Genomic DNA, 22,899 nt, shown 5'->3' with positions numbered 1-22,899 from the left:
TAACCAGGTGGACAGGAAAGAACTTTATTTTATCCTCCAACATGGCACAACAGTTTCCCATACACTTGACATTACCCTTAGGCCTTTCTTACAGTTCATTAAACAAACTGTGCTTACATGAAATATTATGGGATTGGCTATGCACAACATTTCAGTGTTTGTCTCAGTGTGTTAGATTTCGATGACCTCGAGGAAAAAAAACCTATTTTGGGCTGAAGTCAAATTGTAGGGTTATGACATTCACATGGCTTCACGTTGTCAAGCAGTAAAACTGACTGTCACAACCTTTACCAAGATTTAGAGATATTTCTGCTCATTCAAACTGGTTTCACTACAATTTGTCTGGATGGCTTCAGGAACATCCCTCAGGAATAAAGTAGTGAAAAGAGGAGATTTTTCTTAACCCATAAAAATGGTCAATGTAATTTACAAGGAAAAAACCCCAAACAACTAATATATATGTATATACAACATATTCAAAACCATTCTGGTAGAGGAAGCCTGAATTTCCCCACAGATTTCTCAGCAAAGCCACAACTCCACACTGCTGAGCACAGGTTCTGATTGGACTGAATGACTCTAGAGGTCCATTCCAACCCAAATTATTCAAGGATTGTTCTATGTACCAATGGAAACAAATGTCTGATGACCACAAGAAACTTAATGCTACATTAGAACTGAATAATCAGCTATTTGAAATGGTGTCCAGTCCTTACCAGAAGATATTTGCCTGGTCTCCTGGAGAGGTTCTGTATCCCATCTGTATCCCATCTGTATCCCATCTCTATCCCATCTCTATCCCATCTCTATCCCATCTCTATCCCATCTCTATCCCATCTCTATCCCATCTCCATCCCATCTCCATCCCCTAAATGATTCTACTCTGAGGAGACAAAGTAGGGGTGGTTCCAGGGTTCATGCTCTGAACCAGGATCAGACCTCCCTAAGGAAATGAATATTGTCCAGAAAGCTTTTGGGTTACATTTCTCTCTTAGCTTTTCCAGGAAACTCTTCCTCTTTAACATCTACATTTAGTAGTTCTCTGTCCTGCTAATAGGCAGCAGAAACAGAATTAAGCCAGTCACAGCTGAAGGCAGTTCAGAGAGATGTTATTGTCTTTTCCAGAGAAATCATTGTAGAATTCTCCTAATAACAGCAATCTGCTCTTCCTTTTGCTTGAATGGTTTAGAAGAATATAACTGAAATGACATCATTTAGAAATGAAAGCTGGCAAGTCTGGTCCAGACTGTATTTTTTTCTGACATATCAAAGGTGTCTTTAAACCCTCCCATGATCTGTTAGCAGTGATGGAACACCCTAAAATGCAGAGAAACAAGAAGAGCCACACAGATTCATATATTTTTTTCAGAGATAATGGCATTATCTTTAGAGTTGCTTGGTAGAACCACTGATGTTCACATTTCTGGTTTTTCTCCAGGAATTAGGAAGCTCTACTTAGGCACCCAGGTTTTGTGTTGTGCAGAGTGACCACACCATTATCACACTCTGGTTACAGAAAAATTTGCAAGGGTTTGGGTTCCTCTCAGGCAAAGTTTTCAGGACATTGTTTCAAGACCCAGCAAGGTCCCTGTTTGTTTGCTGAAGAATTAATCCTGTTGGGTCAGACCCAAGGCCTCAGCAAGAGGAGATGATGCTGACAACTTTCAACAAGACAAGAGGGCAGGGTCTCAAGTTGTGCCAGGGGAGGTTTAGGTTGGAGATTAGGAAGAATTTCTTTCTGGAGAGGGTGATCAGGCATTGGAATGGGCTGCCCAGGGAAGTAGTGGATTCTCCGTGTCTGGAGATATTTCCAAAGAGCCTGGATGTGGCACTGAGTGCCATGGGCTGGGAACTGCAGCGGGAGTGGATCAAGGGTTGGACTTGATGATCTCTGAGGTCCCTTCCAACCCAGCCAATTCTAGTATTCTATCCATAGAGCATGCCCTTTTCCAGAAGGTCATTGAATGTTTCACTGCTTCCCATCCCCCACATTTTTTTTAATGATATTACAATATCTCTATGCATCCCTTTAGAATCTGGATAAATCTTCAATGTATTTGTCTACTGTTTCTTTGAAGCTATTGCAGATATTGGCCCCAACAACCTGATGGGACAGCAAGTTGTAGAAGTTCCCTGCCCTTCAAGAAAGGTGTTTTCTTTTATGTGTTTTGAAATATTGGGGTTTTTTTTCCAAAAGAACTCTTCTAGAATTGCAGGATTTAGAATCACAGAATTTTCAGGGTTGGAAGGAACCTTTAAGATCATCTAGTTCCAACCCCACAGGCACAGGGGTTCCCTCCCCATCACCCCCAGCTCTGCCTTAGTCCTGGACAAAACTTTTCCCTGTGCCTCCCATCCAGCCCATGGTCCCCAGGAGGAACCTTTCTTCCCAACCCATCCCTTACCTTCCAGAAAGGCATTTTTAACAAAAGCCATCAGTCACAATCCTTCAGGTGGCTCTGTTTTGGTTTTGTTAAATGTAAAAAAAAATTAATAAAAGGGAGAGAAAACAATGCACTGCTGGGGAGAGGCAATTTTCACTGTAAATCAGCTATTTGGATCAGTCTGAAGGGATAAAGTGTGATGGGTGTTTTGCACCAGGATATCATACTGGCACCCTAATAGGGAGCATCACTTCTCATGCTGTCATTTAAATGACACAACTTTATATTAATCTGTTAAAAAAGAAAAAGAAAAAAAGAAAGAAAGAAAAGAAACATTGTTCTGCTGAGATCCTTGCAGCTTTTCATTCCACTGTGTGAATGGAACTGCTTAAAACCACTGCCATGAGGTGACTGAACGGGGTTCAGGTCTTATTTTCCACAAGCCTTTTGCCACAGTGCTTTAATTCTGTAGAAATCAGCTGCAAACCTGCTAAGTGCTCTGACCACCAGGAAGGAGGAAAAAACCCTCAAAATCTGATGCCAGATTGGGCTGTGAACTTTAATTCTTGTTCTGGCAGCCCAACACCTCCCACCCCTTATAAAGTGATGGCTTCTATCTGCTGCCAGGTTTTGCCTGCCCTGGACAGATGTCTTCCTGGGACTCTTGTGTCAAGAAAATGGAAAGAGTTTTTGAGAAAAAAAGGCAGAAAACAGAATCACAGAATGGTTTGGGTTGGAAGGGATCTTGAAGCTCAGCCAGTCCCTACCCCCCTGCAAAAAAAAATCCATCATTTGGCTTATGATATGATTTTTCTATTAATTAGCAAGTTCTATAAACTGTTGTGAGCCTTTCCAGCTCAGTTTATTTCCTTTATCACTTAAATGTTAAATGGGAAGGAATAATTGTATGATATGATGTTTTAACTTCTCTTTTTTTTTTTCTTTTTTGCAGGACATGTTCATATCACAGACTTTAACATAGCAACTATAGTGAAAGGCTCTGAAAAAGCTTCCTCTATGGCTGGCACAAAACCCTATATGGGTAAGTTTTCAGGACAATTTAAAATTGTGAGAAAACACACATTAATGTTGGCTAATGGCACATGAAAAGGCTTTTAAGTTGTAAAAGCATAAAATGAATGGCATCAACTTCTCTTTTGTGACCATATCTATGTGTTAGCAATGGAAAGTGTTGGATGGAATGGGCAGGAGTTTGGTCTCCACACTGCTTTTCATCAGGTTCTGTTTGGTTTTGTGAAGCAAACTCAGAGGAGTCTTTACTGTGATGCTTTCTGCAAACTTCCAGAGCTGGAGACAAAAAAAAAATTATATTTGTACCACTGTGGCTACAATCTACATTGGCTCAAAAGTTTCTAGACCCAACCTTCATCACTTTCCTATGCCTCATTCCTCAAATATATGTCTTATATTCCTATGTAACTAGGAAGTGCTGTTTTTGAGGGCATCTTATATATTTTAATCATGTCATTTAAATGCATAGATTGAAGGCTAGGAGAGGAAAATCAACTTCACTGGTCCTCAGGTGTCTAAATGTTCAGCATCCTGGCTAGGTTAATAATTCAAACTTCCCCTCCAGCTGAAGGAAAGAAGGAAAAGGAAAAAGATTTCCTCAAGGTTCCCTGTCCCATCAAAGTTAGCCAACTTCCATGACTAGGAATAGGGGTGACTTTTCCTTTTTGTGCCTGTGGATGTAACCATGGAATGGTTTGGGTTGGAAGGGACCTTAGAGATCATCAAGATCCAAGCTCCCCTGCATGGGCAGGGCCACCACCCATTGCCTGGGGAGATGATTTGCTTCAGACTAAACTTATTTGGGTTCTGGGAAGCAGACTTAAGAGATCTGAATGTCTCCAAGAGCCTTTCTTTGGCAGACATGCTCAGAGCACATCTAACACTCCAGGTAAAATGCTGGTGAATGTCCCCATTCTGAAAATGTCACTTGGGGAACAAAAGGCCATCGTGTTACAATACTTCTGCATATTAACATAGGAGTAAAGCATTTACCCAAAAAGCAGGAATGCAGACTTCCTTTTTTTTTTTTTTTTAATGGCTTAAAAAGCATTGGATCAACTTGGATTGATTGGATCAACCAACTCACCTCAACAGAGTCACCTTTTCAGCTGTGATGTGGTTTTGGCATCAACCAACTCACACTGCCCCTTGTAGTTCCCAGGGAGATAGCAAGGGATGGATTTCTCCTGAAGCCACTCCAGGCACTGGAGCTTTCCTGGAGCCCCCTCAGGTCCTGGAAGGCTGCTGTAAGTTGTCCCCAGAGTCTTCTCTTCTCCAGGCTGAACAACCCCAACTCTCCCATCCTTTCATCACAGGAGAGCTGCTCCAGCCCTCTGAGCATCTTCCTGGCCTCCACCTTCCTAGGTTGGCAAAGAATTCCAAGTGTCCTTTGAGACCTAGCTGACTTTTGGAGCCAAGAAGGGTCCAAGCCCTTCTTTGGGGGGACCTCCTCCAAATTTCACCAGGATGCTGTCCAGAAAATCCAGGGCAGGGCAGGCCTCAAGCTATTCCTGGAATATTCAGCTGTGGTCCTTCCTTCCTGCAGAAGGTTATTCCTTAGGTCTTGTGTTTAAAGGAAGTCACATTTCCCTGGATGGAAGCACTTGTGTAGTTTTTGGGCCATTTTCAGTGCCATTCCACCTTTAAAGGTGAAGGAAATAAACCAAAAAATGATGTTTCCTATATAGGTCCCTCATGCAGATTGCAAGGAATCTCTTTGTGTCTCAGGTAACGTGCTCTGTGTTGGGCAGCACTCACCCTTTCCCCCCTGCAACTGGTTAGTCAGCTCCAGAACAAAATAATAAACAAAATAATATACTAAAAATCAAATAATAAAGAAAATAAATACTAAAACCTGCTCAGAAAACATTGCAGTTACCTCCTTTGGTTTGCTTCTCACTCTGGCATAATTTAGATGTATTTGAAGCATGCTTTTTGCTCACTGGAATGTTTTCTTTTTGAATCATGGAATTTCCATTCTACCTTATATTATTTGTGAGTGTTAAAAACCTTTCCATTTGCAGATTATAAATTCAGAGGGTTAGGGTTTGTTCAGAGATTTTTTTTCTGTTTCTGGTGTTAAGAGGGTTAGGGAGAATAAGAGGCTTTCTGTTTCCTTCCACAGAGGCTGAAGTTAGCCCCCTTTACTTCAAATCAAACCAACAGAATATGTTTTATTATATAAATACATTAGGAAAAAAAAAATCCAAAGCTAATAAAATCAGCAGCAAATTATGTGGAAGAAAAATTCAGCTTTCTACCCTGCAGGCTTGTTATCTCAAATTTCCACAGCTGCCTTCCTAGGTTGCTGTCACTGTGAATAATGGTTGTACAAGTGAGATTAGCAGAGGAGTGTGCATTTACAGAGGTTCACTGAGCTTCTAAAATGGTCCAGTCATCTGTATTTATTAATTAATACTGTGGGAAGCACTACTGGAGTCAGAGGACAGGGAGTGGATGTCCTGATATCAAGCTTAGAGGTAAAAATATCCTGGTGGGCTAAATTTGCTCCTGAGTTACTTATGATACAGCAGGGACAAATCTGTAGTTGGCTTTTCAGAGGTGTTCAACCTTGGTTTTCATTGCATTCAAGCTAAACAGTGCTCTGAGATTACACAAAGAGCTGAAGTTAAATAACCTTTTGCACCTTCTTGCTTTTTTTTTTTTGAGTGCAGGGGTGAGGTTTTGAAAAATCCCCCCCCTTATTCCTACCTATCTCCAGAGTTTTACTGCTGATGTGGCTACCTGCCCTTTGGATCCCAAGGAAACACCAGGATGCCAGCACAAGCTGCTGGTTGCTCTGATAAGGAAGAAGTGAGGCTTTGAGATGCTGAAATAAATCCCCCCCCATCCTGCTGGCTCTGCACTCCGAGTGCCCCAGCTGAAGGGATTAAGCACTGAGCTGGGAGCAGGGAGATGGTTCTGGCTCTGCTCTTTCAAAAGAAAGACACAAGCACCTAGAAAACCTCAGGAGATCAGGGAAGAAGTTATTGTCTACAGATGCTTTTCACCTCTTTCTGCTTCCCCACCTCCTACCATCCTGTGAGATCTGCCAGACAAACTGCTGGCCTGCAAGCATTTCTTTGACTGTTTCAGTCCAAAAAAACAAAACCAAAAAACCAACCAAACAAAATAACCCATACTGAGTTCAAGGGCTTTGCTCTGGTTTTGATTTGGGCTTTTTCCTTTTCCTTTTTCCCCTTTCCCTTTTCCCTTTACTCCTCCTCCTCCTCCTCCTCCTCCTCCTCCTCCTCCTCCTCCTCCTCCTCCTCCTCCTCCTCCTCCTCCTCCTCCTCCTCCTCCTCCTCCTCCTCCTCCTCCTCCTCCTCCTCCTTCTCCTCCTCCTCCTCCTCCTCCTCCTCCTCCTCCTCCTCCTCCTCCTCCTCCTCCTCCTCCTCCTCCTCTCCTTTTCCTTTTCCTTTTCCTTTTCCTTTTCCTTTTCCTTTTCCTTTTCCTTTTCCTTTTCCTTTTCCTTTTCCTTTTCCTTTTCCTTTTCCTTTTCCTTTTCCTTTTCCTTTTCCTTTTCCTCCTCTCCTTCTCCCTCCCTCTCCCTCCCTCTCCCTCCCTCTCCCTCCCTCTCCCTCCCTCTCCCTCCTTCTCCTCCTCCCTTTCCCCTTCCCCTTTTTCCCATTCCCTGAAGATCCCTCCCACAGAGGTGGCATCCAGGGCAATGAGCTGGGACTTGCAGCAACCCCATGGAACATTTCTGCCCCCAGGGGAGCTCCTGCTCACTTTTAGCAAGCACAAAGTGATGCCAAGATCTTTGGTAGCCTGGCAGGAGTGCATCAGACTCCTTCTGATGTGCCAGGCACTATTTGTCCTGCAAATCCCCACTTACCCACTACTGGTGCAGAACAACTTGCTGTCCAGACACTTGGCTGATCTTCCAAGTAGCAAATGGATATTTTTGGACAGAATCCCTCAAAAAAGATGCTGGGAAAACTGGCACTGCAGCCACTGTGAGCTTTTGGATGGAGTGAGGCAGGTGCTTCTGTAGAAAACTACTTTCAGGAGTGGAAGACCACGACACCTTCATTGCTGCTGGGATTTCTTTCACTGGAGCTGGAAGCTCCAGGTTTTTTCTCTAAGGTTGGTCCAGATGTTCAGCCAGTGAGGGCTTCTTTGTGCAACTTTCAGGGCAAGTTGGTCAGGGGTTGAGCAATGCAGAGGGTTTTATGAGGACAAAACTAAGGGCAGGAGAAGCTGGAAAGCCACCTGGGAAACTAACAGCATCCTAAATGTGGTGTCTGCCTTCAGGTGATGGCATCTAAACTGTTTACTTTGAATAACTGTGTTAAGTATGAATATTCAAATTCTTGAGGGGTATTAGGTGGTGCTAAATCAGTTACAGTGCTGTAACTCATCCAGTCCTCACTTTGGTTTTAAGCAGCACTTTGCCTTCTACAACAGGAGTATAAAAGTAAACACTTGGATGTAAATCAATAGTTTATGAAATCCATGTTTATATTCAGGGAGAGGGAAGTTGTTTTGCTTTCCTTTTCCTCTTAAAACTTCTCCTCTAAACAAAAGTGTAGTTTGATTTCTCTTTTCTCTTTAAGCCATGACCAAGAAGTATCACTGACCTTTGAATTGACTCCTCAGAGAGAAGTAGAAAATTAATATTATCTCCTCACAGTGCTGAGAAAGCAGTTAATATTTCTCTGAACCATCCCAGTCCCAGATTCTTGAAACACAAGTGCAAAAATCAAGTTCATTTCTTATTCAGCTCAATCTGTCATCTGCTAAGCCTGGGTCAGCAAGGTGGAACTCTGAATGGCCTATATACATCAAATTATCCACACATTTAAAAGTTGGAAACGTCTGAGCTTTTTACACCCTCTGCTGTGCTACTCTATCAGAATATTGTCTCTACTGTGTGCATTGTATGAATCTCTCTGTATATCTATTTCTTTATTTTCAACACCAAGGACTGATGCCACAACATATATATTTATTTATTTTCAAGGAGAAAGGAGAATGCTGGTATCATTCTGAACCCAGCAGCCTGGTATCATGCTGAACCTCACTTAGTGACACTGAATATTGTTTTTCCAGCTATGAAAACTCAGGAATTCCAACAGAACCTGTGCCACAGAGGTGTCTTTTCTCCTCAGCTTGCAGGGGGTATAGATTTACAACCCCTGCCATACACCACAAACCTCTGAGTCCCCTCTGCTGAGACCCAAATGGACTCCAGAGAGCTCTACCCAGCCAACTGGATGGTTAATGCCAAGGTTTTTATTCTTGTAGTATGCTTTGGATGTGCCCATCTGAATTTAATAATCTGAATGGAAAAAAAAAAAATAGAAGCCAAGGCACTGTGGCTTTATTTTTAATTTATTTTCACTTTTTCCCTGCTAATAACATTGTCACTGGGCAATTTGTGGCAATTAATGACCAGGTCTCATTAGCAACATTTAGCTCTCTAAGTCTAATCAACTCTTCCAGCTAATTAAACTCAGAAGTTATTGCTTAAACACACTGATTTGTTAGGATGGAGTGAAGATCCCTTGAAGAAGGGTTTAATGCCTTCATCCCACTGAGCTTTCCCTCTCTCCAGTTTTGGGAAGTTTCAGCTCAGCCTATGGGAGTCATTAATGCTTCAAAGTAAGTAATAGTTCTGGAAGCTTCTAAATCAACACCAGGCACTCTGCTGGGTAGTGGCAGGGAAGTACATCAGTCACCCTTGGATTAAAGAAGGGAAAATCAATGTAGACTTTTAACTTTCCTTCTGCTGTTAGATTTGCTTTTATCCCAGCCCGTTTGCACTCAGGATTGATTCTCCTGACATAGTTATTCCATAGGCTCATTGAACCATAGGATAGTTTGGGTTGGAAGGGACCTTAAAGATCATCAAGATCCAACCCCCCGGGCAGGGACACCTCCCAGAGGTTGCTCGAAGCCCCATCCCACCTGGCCTTGAGCAAAACCTGATTTTTTGACTTCTTACAGTGAAACTTAGTGTTATGTTCTGCATTTTTAGGTCTTGGATAGCCCCATCACTTGGAGGGGCTGCTGTCTTTTATAACCCCATGTCCTGTCTCTGAACAAGGAGGCCAAACCCCAAAGTCTGCCATCCTTTCAAACCTTCTTTTGCATAAAGGGCTCAGCCCCAAAAAGGCTTTTAGAAACATAAAGCACAAGATTATTGTGAGCTTCAAAACACTGGGACCAGTGAGCCAAAGAATGCTGATGTGCTGAGTGTGGGATGAGTTGACCTTGAAGCTTTTAGAACAAGCAAATAAAAGAAAAGTGGATAACTAGGTCACTGAATGTAGTGCCAGAGCTGGCACTGTTGCAGGTGGTATCATCAAAGTACTTCCAGCCCTATCTCACAGATATCAGAAAGTGATCAGTTTGCATTATTATTGCAATGTTAAAGCTGTAAAAGAAAGAGTGAAACCAAGATTATCCCTCAACAGCTCAGTAAAAAGGCCACAAAAGTTATTTTCTGTAATGAGATATTATACATCATCCAGGCAAAACCCATAACAAATGTGGGTCCATAAAGTAAACCCTCCCTACAAGGTGCCTCTGGTGATATTCAAACTATGCTTTTGGTGCCTGATCCACTGCAGTAACACCAAAAGTCCTGCTTACCCTCTCAGCATCTATCCAGAGCTCCCACGTGGAATTGTGGTTACAGAGATGCCCAGCAGTATGCAAATAAGATGTAAAGTACCTCTGAACATCCAGCATGCCAAGGAAGGCTGTGTGGAGGTGAGGCAGAGCTAACTCAGGCTGCTGATTTTTTATGGCAAAGTTGATCCGTGCCATACTGGATCACAGCTTTTCTCCAAACACATTTATTATGGCCAAAAAAAAAAATAATGTTTATTTAGGTGCCTGTAGTTCACCTGTCAAAAATATTTAAAGCTGGTCCTGCTGGGCAAAGAGCCCAGAGCCACTTTCATGCATTTAATGCTTTTTCTTTTACAGAGGAAGCTTTTGTTGGACCTAATTCATTGATGCCAAACCCCCTCTGTTAGGTTTGACTCTTCAGGACTTTTCCAAACCCAAGTTGTGGATTATTAGGTTGCCATCCATAGAGCAAGGACTGCAAAACCTCCTCTGAAAGGGATGGTTCCTTTCATGGAAGATGCTTTAACACTTTGTGTGCCCAGGTGGAACCTGACTCTGGTTTTTGTGGGCAGAAGCAGCTCAGATGGTGACTGGAGTCATGGGTGATGCTGGTGTTGTGTAGAAAACCCCCAGGGAAAGTGTTTTCACAAAGTGTACTGAGCTTTTGCTGCAAAAGAATTAGAAAAGCATGATGGCCTTCATTTCACTCCATGTCCTCTCATTTCTCTAGAGTTCTCAGAAGAAGCATTATTTAGAATGTTTTTCTTGATGAATTTGGCCAACTGGGTCCTTGCTTTGAAAATACTTTTTTTTCCCCCCAGGGAAAGAGAATTTTACACAATTCATTACTTGACAATGCATTTATTTCCAGTCATGAGAGAGTTTCTTACTGCTTACACTGTCAGGATTTGTATTTAAATACAATTTTCCTGTGTACCTTTAAGACTCATCTGAATAATTCTATTCAAATGTAGAGTAAGGATGAGATTTACCTCCATCAGTCACAGAGAATCCCCTTGCTTGCAGCTATTTGTCCTATAATCTCTTCACATTACCCCAAATACTCCAAGTCACACATCAGGAATTCCTCTCCTATTACTTATTTTTATTCCTATAAAATAAAACTTAAATGGATGGAGTAAGAATTAACATATAAAACTGTTGACTTTTGAAATACCCTGACCAGTGGTCACTTGCTGCCAGCAAACCAAGGCCCTGAAACTGCCTCCTGAAAATGCTGCTCCTGAAATTAAATGTATTTCATTTCATTTCATGGTGTCCTTATGAATTTTCCACCTTAATAATCCATATTCTAACCTTAACATAATGTTCTTTTGTTTGATTTTATTTATTGTTTTAGCTCCAGAAGTGTTCCAGGCCTTTATGGATGGAGGTCCAGGATACTCATACCCAGTAGACTGGTGGTCACTAGGAATTACAGCATATGAATTACTAAGAGGCTGGGTAAGAATGATGGGGTTTGTTGTTATTTAACACACTGAATGATGGAAATCCCAAAGTTTGCAGTCACCTGAGTGCATCTTTAATGATAAAAAAATCACATGGATGAGGATGTGGTTGAAGTCAGGGAATCCATCCTGGGTTTTTCCCAGCTTGAAACATTCTGGGCAAAGTTCCACCCTCCTTTCAATTAAATTCTGAAAGTTTACCAGTTTGGCTAAGGAAAAGCCTGATCTTTTAATGACTTAAATGCTGACTTGGAAACAATGCTCTTTTTTTCCAAATAGAAGCTATCTCAGGCTTTATGTTATCTTTGATTCTCTTGGCAAATACCTTAAAAGAGCTAAAATAATACCATAAGATGCTTGGCCCCACTACAGAAAGGGTTTATCTGCCAATGCACTTGTTATTTATCTCACCAATTATGTGAAAAAGCTTCATGAAGAATTTTCCTTTCTATCACAGAAGACAGTGGAAAATTCTTTCCCATTTTGGCTCAGAGGACTGAGGTTGGTTGCTCGAACATTTACGGAAAACTTAATTTGGACATTATTTCAGAAAAATGACATGGATAAAGTAGCTGGGATCTTTTTAAATTTTTAATTCCTGGTTTGGAAAGAGGACTTCAGTGCACTGCTCTCTTTAAGGAAGGAGCATTTGTGACACTGCTGCAGTACCACTACTCAGCACTTTGCCATCTGAGACAATCCATCCCCAAAAGATCCCACAGCTTCAGCTGGGATGACAGAAAAAGGCAACTACAATTACAGAACCATTATTATTATTCCCATTTTTAGATGGAAAACTCCCTTTCAGTGGGTCTGCACACTTATTTCAGGACAGAATCTTTTCAAAGGCCAAAAGCTTGGCTGATCCATTCTGGATTTCCATAGAAACAACAAAAGTCAGGCTCCTGATACAAAGATCTCTCCCATGCCAAATCTCAGTCCCTGCTCCCCAAAAGATAATGATGATGATGATGATAATAATAATAATAATAATAATTTTATTATATATTTATTATTATAATTTGTCAGGGTTTAACACTGGCCTGGCAATTAAACCGAATAACAGACGCTCTCTATTAATCTCTCTCTCCTCCTTGATAAAGAAAGGAGAGAGAATAAGGGAGAGAGACTGATGGGCTGGGAACTAAACTACACAACTTTAATGGAACAATAATAATAAATAGGAAAAAAATTACTAAATATATACAAATATACAGGAAAATGGATACCACATTCCTCCCCCCTTTTCCCCAATAACTCTCACGTCACCACTGAGGCTGCAGGGCAGCCCTGGGAAAGTCCAGGCTGGAATCCTGGGGTCAGCAGCAGTTGGGAGCTGGAGGCAGGAACACACAGATATGGGCTGGGATGGATCAGGAGCACAGGCAGAGGAAGGGATGGAATCCTTCCAGGATGCCGGGTGAAGGAAGGGAAGCAGGAAAAAAAGGAAATCCGGAAATCCAGAAGTCTGGAAATCTGGCTTGGCCCTCGTGATGCCTCAAATTTATACTGAGTGTGACGTATATGGGATGGAATCCTCTGTTTGGTCAGTTCTGGCATCTATCTTGTCTGTTCCTCCCCAAAGGAGGCTGCAGGTGGAACCTCTTTATCCTCCTGGATGGTAAAATGTTTTCCTCAGAGCTGAGCAGTGTCCTTGGCTCTGCACACCAGGCTCTAGCAGTAACTCTAAACATCAAGTGTTATCAGTCCTAGAAGCACACACTGTCTGAGAAACTTGCTGTTCATTTCAGCAAGTGCAACTACTTACAAGAGACTTAGCTAAAAGCAAAAGTACAAGACAGAAAATCACCTTTATCCTGGCCCAAACCAGGACATAATTATTATTATTTTAAAAGTGTTAGCAATTTTTCTCCACCTTCATTCTCAAACTCGACTGAGTTTTTATGCTGACATTCCTCCTAGGATGGAAATTTTTTACCTGGACTGTTAAGGTCTGGCACTGACAAACATCATAGATTCTCAGCCCTAGTGACAGATGGTAATAGTTGCTGCACGTGTGAGAAATTAAAAGAACATCCTGCTGGTTTGGTGTGAAGCCTTTCCCCAGTGAGCATCTCCAAGAAAGCAGCACAATGAGTGATTGTGGAAGGAAAGCCCAACACCCAGGACTAATCACTTTTATTTTAAAAAAATCACATAGTATGGTGTCCATCTGCCAAGATCCATAGTCTTTTCTAGTTAAGTCCATCTAGCTACAGACAAAGCAAAGCTGAGAATGAATATTTTTTTTAATTTTTTTTTTTTTAATGAAAACATTGCCATCTGTCCATGCTCCAGTCCACCAAGCCAGCTGGTTGTTTTCTCCTGGAGAGCAGTTCTTGTCCACTGAGCAAGCCCAGGCCTTTTTATGGACTAGGAGGAGGTGTCTTTTTTTCCCTGCATTGTATTTCCAAATATTTCTACTCCATACAAGGCCTAAACTGACAGCCCAAAATGTGCTTAACCCTCAACGTGCTTAACCCAAGGGGACAGAGGAGGATGTTGCCCTGGGCAGAGCCACCAGGAGCCACAATTTCTGCTTCAAGAGGAACCAAGAAAAAAATGAGTTGCTATTTATCAAGCTGAATTTGGGTTTGATTTATCCCTACTCTTCTGAGAAAGAAAAGTCCTCTAGTTGAAGATGTCCCTGCTGACCACAGGGGGTTTGAAGTAGGTGGCTTTGAAAGATCCCTTGCAACCCAGACCTTTGGAAAGGGTTGGAAACTACTGGAATTGGTTGGAAACCAATGCAGAGGAGGCTCAGGGTGCTCAGGCATCACATCACATTTTGCAGTCAAGGGAGGACTTTGCTGGAAATAGGTCTGTAGGTTCAGTACTAGGTTGGTCCTAGTTCAGAGCTGTCTGGACCATTTTGTGGTTATTCACAGTAATCTGTGGTTATCCACAGTAATCTGTAAATTCCTAAACCTTAGGATCCAACATTCTTCTCTTGAAGTCCATGAAATTAAACTACATGATGCAAACCTTGATAGGTTTCAGTCTGTTCTTATATTGTAATATTTTAGTGACTGAATATACCAGGTCCTGGACAGAGACAAGGTGGAGGAGAGAGGTGGTAGGTGGGATTCCTTAACTCTGAATTTCTCTGTGATGGGAAAAGTTTACAAAAAACTTCAGCAAAACCTTATGAACCAAAGAAAACCAGATTTCTTTTCCTTTTTTTTTTCTTTGTTTCCCCAAACAAAAAGGATCTGGCCCTTGAGTGGGCTGAATGGCTGAAAACCATGGAGGTTTTATAGTTGTAAAGGACCTCAAAAGACCAAAATTACAACTGCTATTTATAATTAAAATGAGCTAATAATTAAAACTCGAGACTGCAGAATGCTAATAATCTTCAAAATAAGGGAAGTTTTTCTTGATATTCCAATGAGGAAAAAAGCAAAGGCATGGGGAGAAACATCCTTAGCAGAAAAACTTCCCACGATTCAGGATTCCTTCAAGTTGTTCTTTCTAGGGCTAAATCACAATTTCCAACAACTGGTGTAAAAATCAGTCTCAATCATGTTGGTCACATCATTTCATCAAGTCCAAATCAGCAGCAGGTCCCTCCTTGACAACAGTCACAATGTTAGCATCTCGTTTTTAGTAGCTTTTCTAGGGCAGCTTTACTACAGGCAGGGCAAAGCACCTGACAGTTTATTTCAAATGACAATTCTGAACCTGCTTCAAGGAAATGATGTATTTTAGAAGAGGTATTTAGGTCCTATTGAAATCATATGGCCATGATGTATAGCTAAATGACAACAGAATAACTGAATGTGGATTAAAGCAAAATGATTCAAGCAGTCCTTGGGTTTATTTTTAGATTGCTTTGGAATGGACTTAGTTTCATCCATAGGTTCCAAGTTAAACATGTGCATGAATCATCTCAAAACAGGAGTGTTTTCTGAGTCTTTATGAAAAGTGGCTCCAATTTACTGTCCTATTAGACACCTGGAACATAGAAATATTTTTAAATTATAATTAATAATATATATATAAAATTATAATCTTATGCCAGCAAAATTCCAGGGATGGCTCAGTTCCTAGGGAAGGCAAAGTGTGCACTTTGCTGTTGAGGATTTTGGGCTAGAAGGTAACTCTGGTGTGTGTTAATTTAGAGGCATCTGTTTGCACAGGTTTGTCACCTGCTGAGTACAACTTAATTCACAAGCAAGCCACACTCATCCCTTGTCTAAAAAAAAATAAAATTAATTCAGTAGAGAGTGCCAAGCCTTTAAAAAATATGGGCTCAATAATGGATTTGAATATATTTTTTATAGAGTACTTTCATTCCCAAATGTTTTATTTATTAAAGATAAATCACAGTTGTCCTCATGAAAAAAGCACTGTGAAGCTTCACTCCATCTATGGAACAATTTAGGCACTGCAAAGACAGAACATCAGGTCCATATAACCCAGAGGTTCATGAAATAAAGCAGTTATAGTTTTCCAAACAGGAAAAGGAGAAGGATTAGAGACTGGATGTGGCACTCAGTGCCATGGTCAACAACCGCAACAGTGGATCAAGGGTTGGACTCGATGATCTCTGAGGTCCCTTCCAACCCAGCCAATTCTATGATGATTCTATGATTCTATGATTGAGGCTTGGAGTCTATGTTTTTTTGCTGTGACTCTTGCAGAGCTTTTTGTAAAGCCTTTTTTCTTCAAATTTCTCCATCTACTGCTCACATCAGGATGACGAATCTCCTCTCAGCCACCGCTTTCCCATGGTGTCAGTTTAGATCACAAGAACATTCAAGTGCTGCAAGGAAAAAATAGCAAAGAGTCCATGGCTCTGACAAAATTATTCAGCCATCTCATTGGAACAAAGACCTCTCTTTCATGAGAGAAAAAATTGCAGAGGAAATGAGTAATTATCTTCATTAGAAACAAAGCACAGCACACACGCAAAGAAGGGATCAGCCTCCAAAATTGCTAGAAGATGTTTTGGTGGCTTTTTTTTTTTTTTTTTAATCTTTCCAGCCTGAGCAATATTGAGCTGAGGAAAATGTGACTTGCCTGTGTGCTCTTTTGTCCATTCTTGCTGAGTTGATATTGGTTTCACTTTATCCCAGAGGCCCTATGAGATTCATTCCGCCACCCCCATCGATGAGATCCTCAACATGTTCAAGATAGAAAGAGTTCATTACTCCTCTGCATGGTGCAAGGGCATGATAGCACTACTGAAAAAGGTAAGAAAACACAACCACCTGCTCTCCTCTCTTCTCTCCTCTCCCACAAGCCCCTCTCATGCTGCAGCAGGCAAGGACTCACATTAGGGAGCCACAATTTCAAGGGTCAGGCAGGAGTCTTTACTCCTAGACTTTTCTGAATTTGAGTGGTGCAGTGTTTTCTCATTATTATTTTTCTGAAGAACTAGAAACCTAATACTTCTCTTCATTTTGAAACTGATTCACTCATGAGAGCCAAACTTGGAGGAGCAGAATTGCCCTGACCCAATTCTCTCCAGCCCTCCATGGAGATGGGGAAGGAAGGACCAGGACCACTCTGCCCTCTGAATTTCTGCCACAGCTTCCAGCCAGGGAGCTGAGAAATGAAAAGGGATGTATCCCTCCCTGTCCCAAGTTGCCATAGTTGCAACAACAAAAGTCAAAGCCACTTTGCTGTAAATGTCACCAAGCTACAAGACAAGGCTCCTTCTGAATGCATCACACCCCTGGAACTCTCCTTTTTCCTAACATTCCAGGGTTTGGTTTGGTTTTGTTCAGTTTTCTGGCCCTGCTGCAAGGATTATCTCTCTCCTTTAGGTATTTCAGAGCATCAGGAGTGATATTTGAGCAGGAAATGTTTGTGACTAGAGAAACAGAAGATCAATTTCCTTTGCAGCAACCTATCTGGGATAGATGGAGCAATGAGGTGGTTCAGTTTAATCATTGCCATCTTCCAATAAATCCAAGATGAAACACAGATTGTTGGGTGGCATTGAACTGGGGTGTTTTCTGTCACTTGGGCTTGTGGATTTGTAAAGAGACTTTTGTTACTAATACCCAAACTCATATACCTCATGCTTGCACCAGCCATCTGGTGGCAATTAAATTCTATTCATATCCTATGAATTATTACTTTGATTTATTTTTTTTTTTCGATTAGGAATTGTAAAGTCTTCTATCTCTAAATCAGCTCTCATACAATTTATCTGTGTGATACTTTTTTCATGTGTGTAGAGAAGATAAACCAGGTGCCTTGAGTTGCCAAAGAGTGGGTGTGAGTCCACCTGTGCCTGGTTAGGGCAGGCCCCCTATTACCATTGGGCCAATAAAGGTGGGAAACACACCCACAGAGCAGAGCTCACTCTTGTGTGAGGCAATGGAGAGGCCAGCAGCTCGTTGAGCCTCAGGAGCAAGAAAGGCTCTTCCTGCTACATTGGGTGGAGAATGTGAGCAACTTGTGAAGAGCTGGCAACAGGAACATTCTCCCTGATTTGAAAGAGTGCCTGGGCTAACGCTCTCCCTGAAAGGTATGACCAGCAAGCTCTTTGGATTGGAAACCCCTGAGCAGAGGGAAGCCAAGATAAGGATTCTCTCTTTGGAAACCCCTGAGCAGAGGGAAGCCAGGAGGATGGAATCCCATGAGGAAGGGTTAAAACCCGTGTATGGAATCCCATGAGGAAGGGTTAAATCCCGTAATCCCATGAGGAACCAGAAACCCATGAGGAACCAGCAAGCTCTTTGGAAACCCCTGAGCAGAGGGAAGCCAAGATAAGGATTCTCTCTTTGGAAACCCCTGAGCAGAGGGAAGCCAAGAGAAGAGCAGATACAGGAGGGAGAAGAACAACTCAAGTCGGAAAAGCAGAGACTTTGTGAAAAGTGCTTGGGCTGACATTGAACGGTTTGCCTGGGCTGCAGCAGTGTGAGAAGCTAGGGTTAAATCCCTTAAGCTATAAGTGTATGTTTGTATATTTAAGTTGTGTCAGTCTTAGAAGCTAGGGTTAAATCCTGTAAGATATACGTGTAAAAATGTGTAAAAATCCTGTAATCAGTGTTGTAAAAATGTGTGTGTGTGAAAATCCTGTAAGCTAGGGCAAACTGGGAAAGCTTTAAGAAAAAAAAGGGGGGGGGGAAATGTAGAGAAGATAAACCAGGTGCCTTGAGTTGCCAAAGAGTGGGTGTGAGTCCACCTGTGCCTGGTTAGGGCAGGCCCCCTATTACCAGGGGGCCAATAAAGGTGGGACACACACCCACAGGGAGAAGCTCACTCTTGTGCGAGGCAATGGAGAGGCCAGCAGCTCATCGAGGCTCAGGAGCAAGAAAGGCTCTTCCTGCTACACATGTGGCCCCAAAAGCCTTACCAAATGCCTTGTGCTTGATCACAGCTCCTCACCAAGGACCCAGAGTGCAGACTTTCAAGCCTTGCAGACATCCAAAGCTCTCCCTATCTGGCTGATGTCAACTGGGATGCTGTTCTAGAGAAAGCTGTGACCCCAGGCTTTGTCCCTAACGTAAGTCAATATTCCAGGTGAACTGTGTTTGCAACTCCTGGCTTTAATTATCCCAGCTGTTTTGCTTGTTTGCACTTGCATTTATTGCTCCTCAGTGATTTGCTCCTCACAGAAGTTTCCCTTTGGATTCTGCTTTTGTTTAGTAGGTCACAGCTAAGACAAAATTTGGCCCATTTCATTAGATCACAAAAAACCCAAAACAACCTAATTAATCTTGCTTCACTTTTTGTTCCCTTTCAAATAAAATCCATTTTCCAGACTCTGTGTTTTGGCTGGTATGAGCAAATGATTGTCAGAGTTAATTCTGGGCCAGAGAATACCAAGAAGATATTTTCTGCTCGGAAAGTTAGGCATCTGAATCACATTTGCAAGACTTTTTTAACATCCCTGGGTGCTTTTCTTTTTTGACTTTAAAAATACTGTTTCAAAAGACTGACCTATTTCCCTTGTGACAGTTTCCTACACTAAAATATTCAGATTGAGAATCTGGAGGGTTTTGGGGGGGTTTTTGTTGTTGTTGTTTTACCCTGTGGTTACATTTTGTTGGTATTTTGGGGACATTTCCATCGTGACCTTTTGTGAGATGAATGGATTTAAGGGCTGGGCATAAAAAGTTGTCACTGTGGTGTTCACACATTCCTCCACTTTACTCCGCCCTATTGCATCAAGCAAGACATTTGTAGAATCCTAAGGGTTGCTTGTTGGTTTGAATGCAGCTGAGAATAAAGATGAGGAAAGAATAAAGATGCCCCTGTACTCAGCCCTGGTGAGGCCACAACTTGAGTCCTGTGTCCAGTTCTGGGCCCCTCAGGAAGTTCAGGAAGGAGATTGAGGTGCTGGAGCAGGTCCAGAGAAGAGCAAGGAGGCTGTGAAGGGATCCAGCAGAATTGCTGTGAGGAAGGGCTGAGGGAGCTGGGGGTGTTGAGGCTGGAGAAGAGGAGGCTCAGGGGAGACCTCATCACTCTCTCCAACTCCCTGAAAGGAGGTTGGAGCCAGGGGGGGGTTGGGCTCTTTTCCCAGGCAACTCTCAGCAAGACAAGAGGGCAGGGTCTCAAGTTGTGCCAGGGGAGGTTTAGGTTGGAGATGAGAAAGAATTTCTTTGTGGAGAGGGTGATCAGGCATTGGAATGGGCTGCCCAGGGAAGTAGTGGATTCTCCGTGTCTGGAGCTATTTCCAAAGAGCCTGGATGTGGCACTGAGTGCCATGGGCTGGGAACTGCAGCGGGAGTGGATCAAGGGTTGGACTTGATGATCTCTGAGGTCCCTTCCAACCCAGCCAATTCTAGGATTCTATCATTCTGTAAAAAATAATAAGACCCTCCCCTCATCCAGGGGCATAGTAGAGTTTTTGCTCAATTTGGTGAGTATGGGGTTCAGCCCTGCAGAAGCTGAGGCAGAGAGGGCATTGCCTGCTGGAGCACAGGCAGCCAGGTGAGTTGCCAAGACAGTGCTGGCAGGGTTTGCTGGGCTTCTTGGCACCTGACCATGGCTTTTTCTGCAAGCAAAGTCCAGGAGGAGAAACATTCTAGGGGTGGGCAAGTGGGGCTTCCCTCAGGGAGCTTGGGGAAAGAGCAGGAATACAGCAGAATCCCGACAGAGCCAGGATACCCAGGTGCACTTCAGAGCAATGGGAGGGACATTGTTGAGTGAGGGGCTTGGCAGTGTCCTAGGTTGTTGGTTGACGTTGATGGTCAAACAATTCCAAATAATCCTAGGATTTTGTTCTCTGTTTACCAGGGGTGAAATTCCTTTTGTCATATTTTAACTTAGTGATGGGCTCAAGGCTTAAAGCCAAGGAAGAGAACTTCAACATCCTGCAGCAAAATCACCTCTTCTCTGACCCTGTTGCAGCATCCTCCTTTCTTCAGATGCCTTCTCAGTCTCCTTCTTGCTCCCACTTAACCTTGGATTAGGAGTTCTGGATCCTTCATCTCAACTCTGCTCCTGAGTTTTGGTCCAGGTGTCCCTCTCTACATTTCTGGTCATCTGGCTGTAGTAACAGGAGATAAAAATAAGGCTTCCATTTCTCATACACCATGGCTCTGTAGAGCTGGGGCACAAGAAGAGTTTGATGGTTTGTGTCAGGGCACAGAGAAGTTTCCCTAAATCCTTGAATTACAGTAATCATGTGGCTGTTTGCTCCTTTCCACCTGGATTTAGATTGATTTGAGGGTACCTGACTCCTGGGAGAGTACAGATAAATTTCCTGACTTATCGAGGACAGGGAAAAAAAGTATTTTGAAATGTACTTTCAGAAGTAGTTGGGATATCCACCTGCCTGCTCTATCAGCATCTCTGGGGCAATGGTGAACATCCACCAGTTCTGCAGCACCAACCAATAGTCTGCTGATGAGCTTGGGCCAGATTAAATCTCTTTTTGGGGTGACAATACAGTAGTCACTCTAGGAGTACATCTGTATGTAATTAGGAATGGGATTAAACACTTTATAATTGCTCTATAATGTGATTTTTGTCTTACATCCCTCATTTAAACTTGAAGCATCACTCCAGATTTTTCACTGGAAAGATGTGGCTGGGAAGCTGGATCCTTATTATTGCTTTTAAGACTTGCCAGGCAAACTGAAATACCACAATTCTACCTGAAAGAGTAACTTTGAATCCTTTTGTACCAGAAAGGAAGACTGAACTGTGATCCCACCTTTGAACTTGAAGAAATGATCTTAGAGTCCAAGCCCCTCCACAAAAAGAAAAAGAGACTTGCCAAAAACAAATCCAAAGATGGAGCTAAGGAAACCTGCCCACTGGTAAGTTGGGGATTGGGGCTGCAATTTATACTCTTTAAACACATCTACCCAGTTTTATCTTGTCTGAAAACAGACTCACTCTCTGTGTCTGTCATTTCACATATAGAGCATAAATCAAAGCCAGATGAAAAGCAACCATTGCTTTCAGTTGGATGCTACCAGAATCTTTAAGCTGTCATAATTTTTAAGATTCTCACAGATGCTCATTTAAAGCAGGATAAAGTGGTGTCAGTTGGCAAATACACTTCCCACACATGGACAGATAGTTATAAGGGGTATTTATCTGCTGCCAGTTCCAGAAATTAAATGTCTGCAATAAAAAGCTGGTTGACTGGTGTGTCCCACATAGAAAATAAATATTATGAGCAGTCTAAACTTCTGAGAAGGTGAAGGAATAACCACTTTCCAGACTTGAATTTTCATTTCCATAAGGTTTCATAAACTCATTTCCTCCTGATTCTGAGTGCTCGTACAAACTACTTTTCCTAGAGCTACCAGATGTAAAAATTCTTAGGAATTCTTTGTGGGGACCTTCTTCCAAAAGAAGGAAAGATTGCTTGTGCTATGCCAGCCCACTTTTAAAGAGTCTTCATAAAGCCTTTGGAGAATGTTCATTCAGAAGCCTTTTTTTCAGTATTGTTTCTGTTGTTGTGACTTTTTTTTTCTTGTGATTTGCCATCTTTTTTTTTTTTTAATCAACCTATTCATGCTGTTTTCTTAAAGAACGTGCACCTGCAGCAGTGCTTGGAAACTGTGAGGAAAGAATTCATCATATTCAACAGAGAGAAGTAAGTGTGGTTTTTACTGCCTGTTTAGCATTCACTCCTGAACTCCATTTGAGAACAGATTTATTTATTTTTTTTTCCCTCTCAGTGTAAGGAGCAATGATTAATGACCCCAGCAGCAGGGGCTAAAAGGATGGATTTCCATTGGTTTTGTTTCTGGTTTTTTTTTCCTCTTCTAATCTCTGGCGTGATGGTTTTTGTAGTTCTTCCATCTCTGACAGCAAGCAGAAGTGCTTGTGGTGCAAGGCTGTTAGAGAGAGGAGGTAAAAATCACCAACACTCTCCAGAGAAACCATTGGCAATGGAGCAAAAGAAAAAAAATGGGGTAAAAAAAAAACCACAATACAATTGGGCTGCTTTTTCACAACTCGAGGACTGAGAACTCATGAAGTGTTCATGATAAGTTTAATTAAATGTTTTC

The 22,899-nt window shown here is 42.2% G+C and overlaps 1 protein-coding gene across 2 annotated transcripts in view; it reads left to right on the top strand.

Moving 5' to 3' along the window:
* Positions 1-22,899, top strand: part of STK32B (serine/threonine kinase 32B) — a 120,614-nt gene that overhangs the window by 84,209 nt on the left and 13,506 nt on the right. The window contains exons 5-10 of one of the 2 annotated variants that reach the window (XM_030449901.1): positions 3,337-3,426; positions 11,359-11,462; positions 16,546-16,662; positions 18,804-18,929; positions 21,562-21,693; positions 22,417-22,481. In XM_030449901.1, coding sequence (XP_030305761.1) covers positions 3,337-3,426; positions 11,359-11,462; positions 16,546-16,662; positions 18,804-18,929; positions 21,562-21,693; positions 22,417-22,481 — 634 coding nt within the window. The remainder of the gene's footprint in view (positions 1-3,336; positions 3,427-11,358; positions 11,463-16,545; positions 16,663-18,803; positions 18,930-21,561; positions 21,694-22,416; positions 22,482-22,899) is intronic. The other variant, XM_030449902.1, reaches the window with a different exon arrangement.

The sequence above is a fragment of the Calypte anna genome, chromosome 4A (assembly GCF_003957555.1).
Source record: "Calypte anna isolate BGI_N300 chromosome 4A, bCalAnn1_v1.p, whole genome shotgun sequence".
NCBI lineage: Eukaryota > Metazoa > Chordata > Aves > Apodiformes > Trochilidae > Calypte > Calypte anna.
This window is presented reverse-complemented; position numbering and strand designations above follow the sequence as displayed.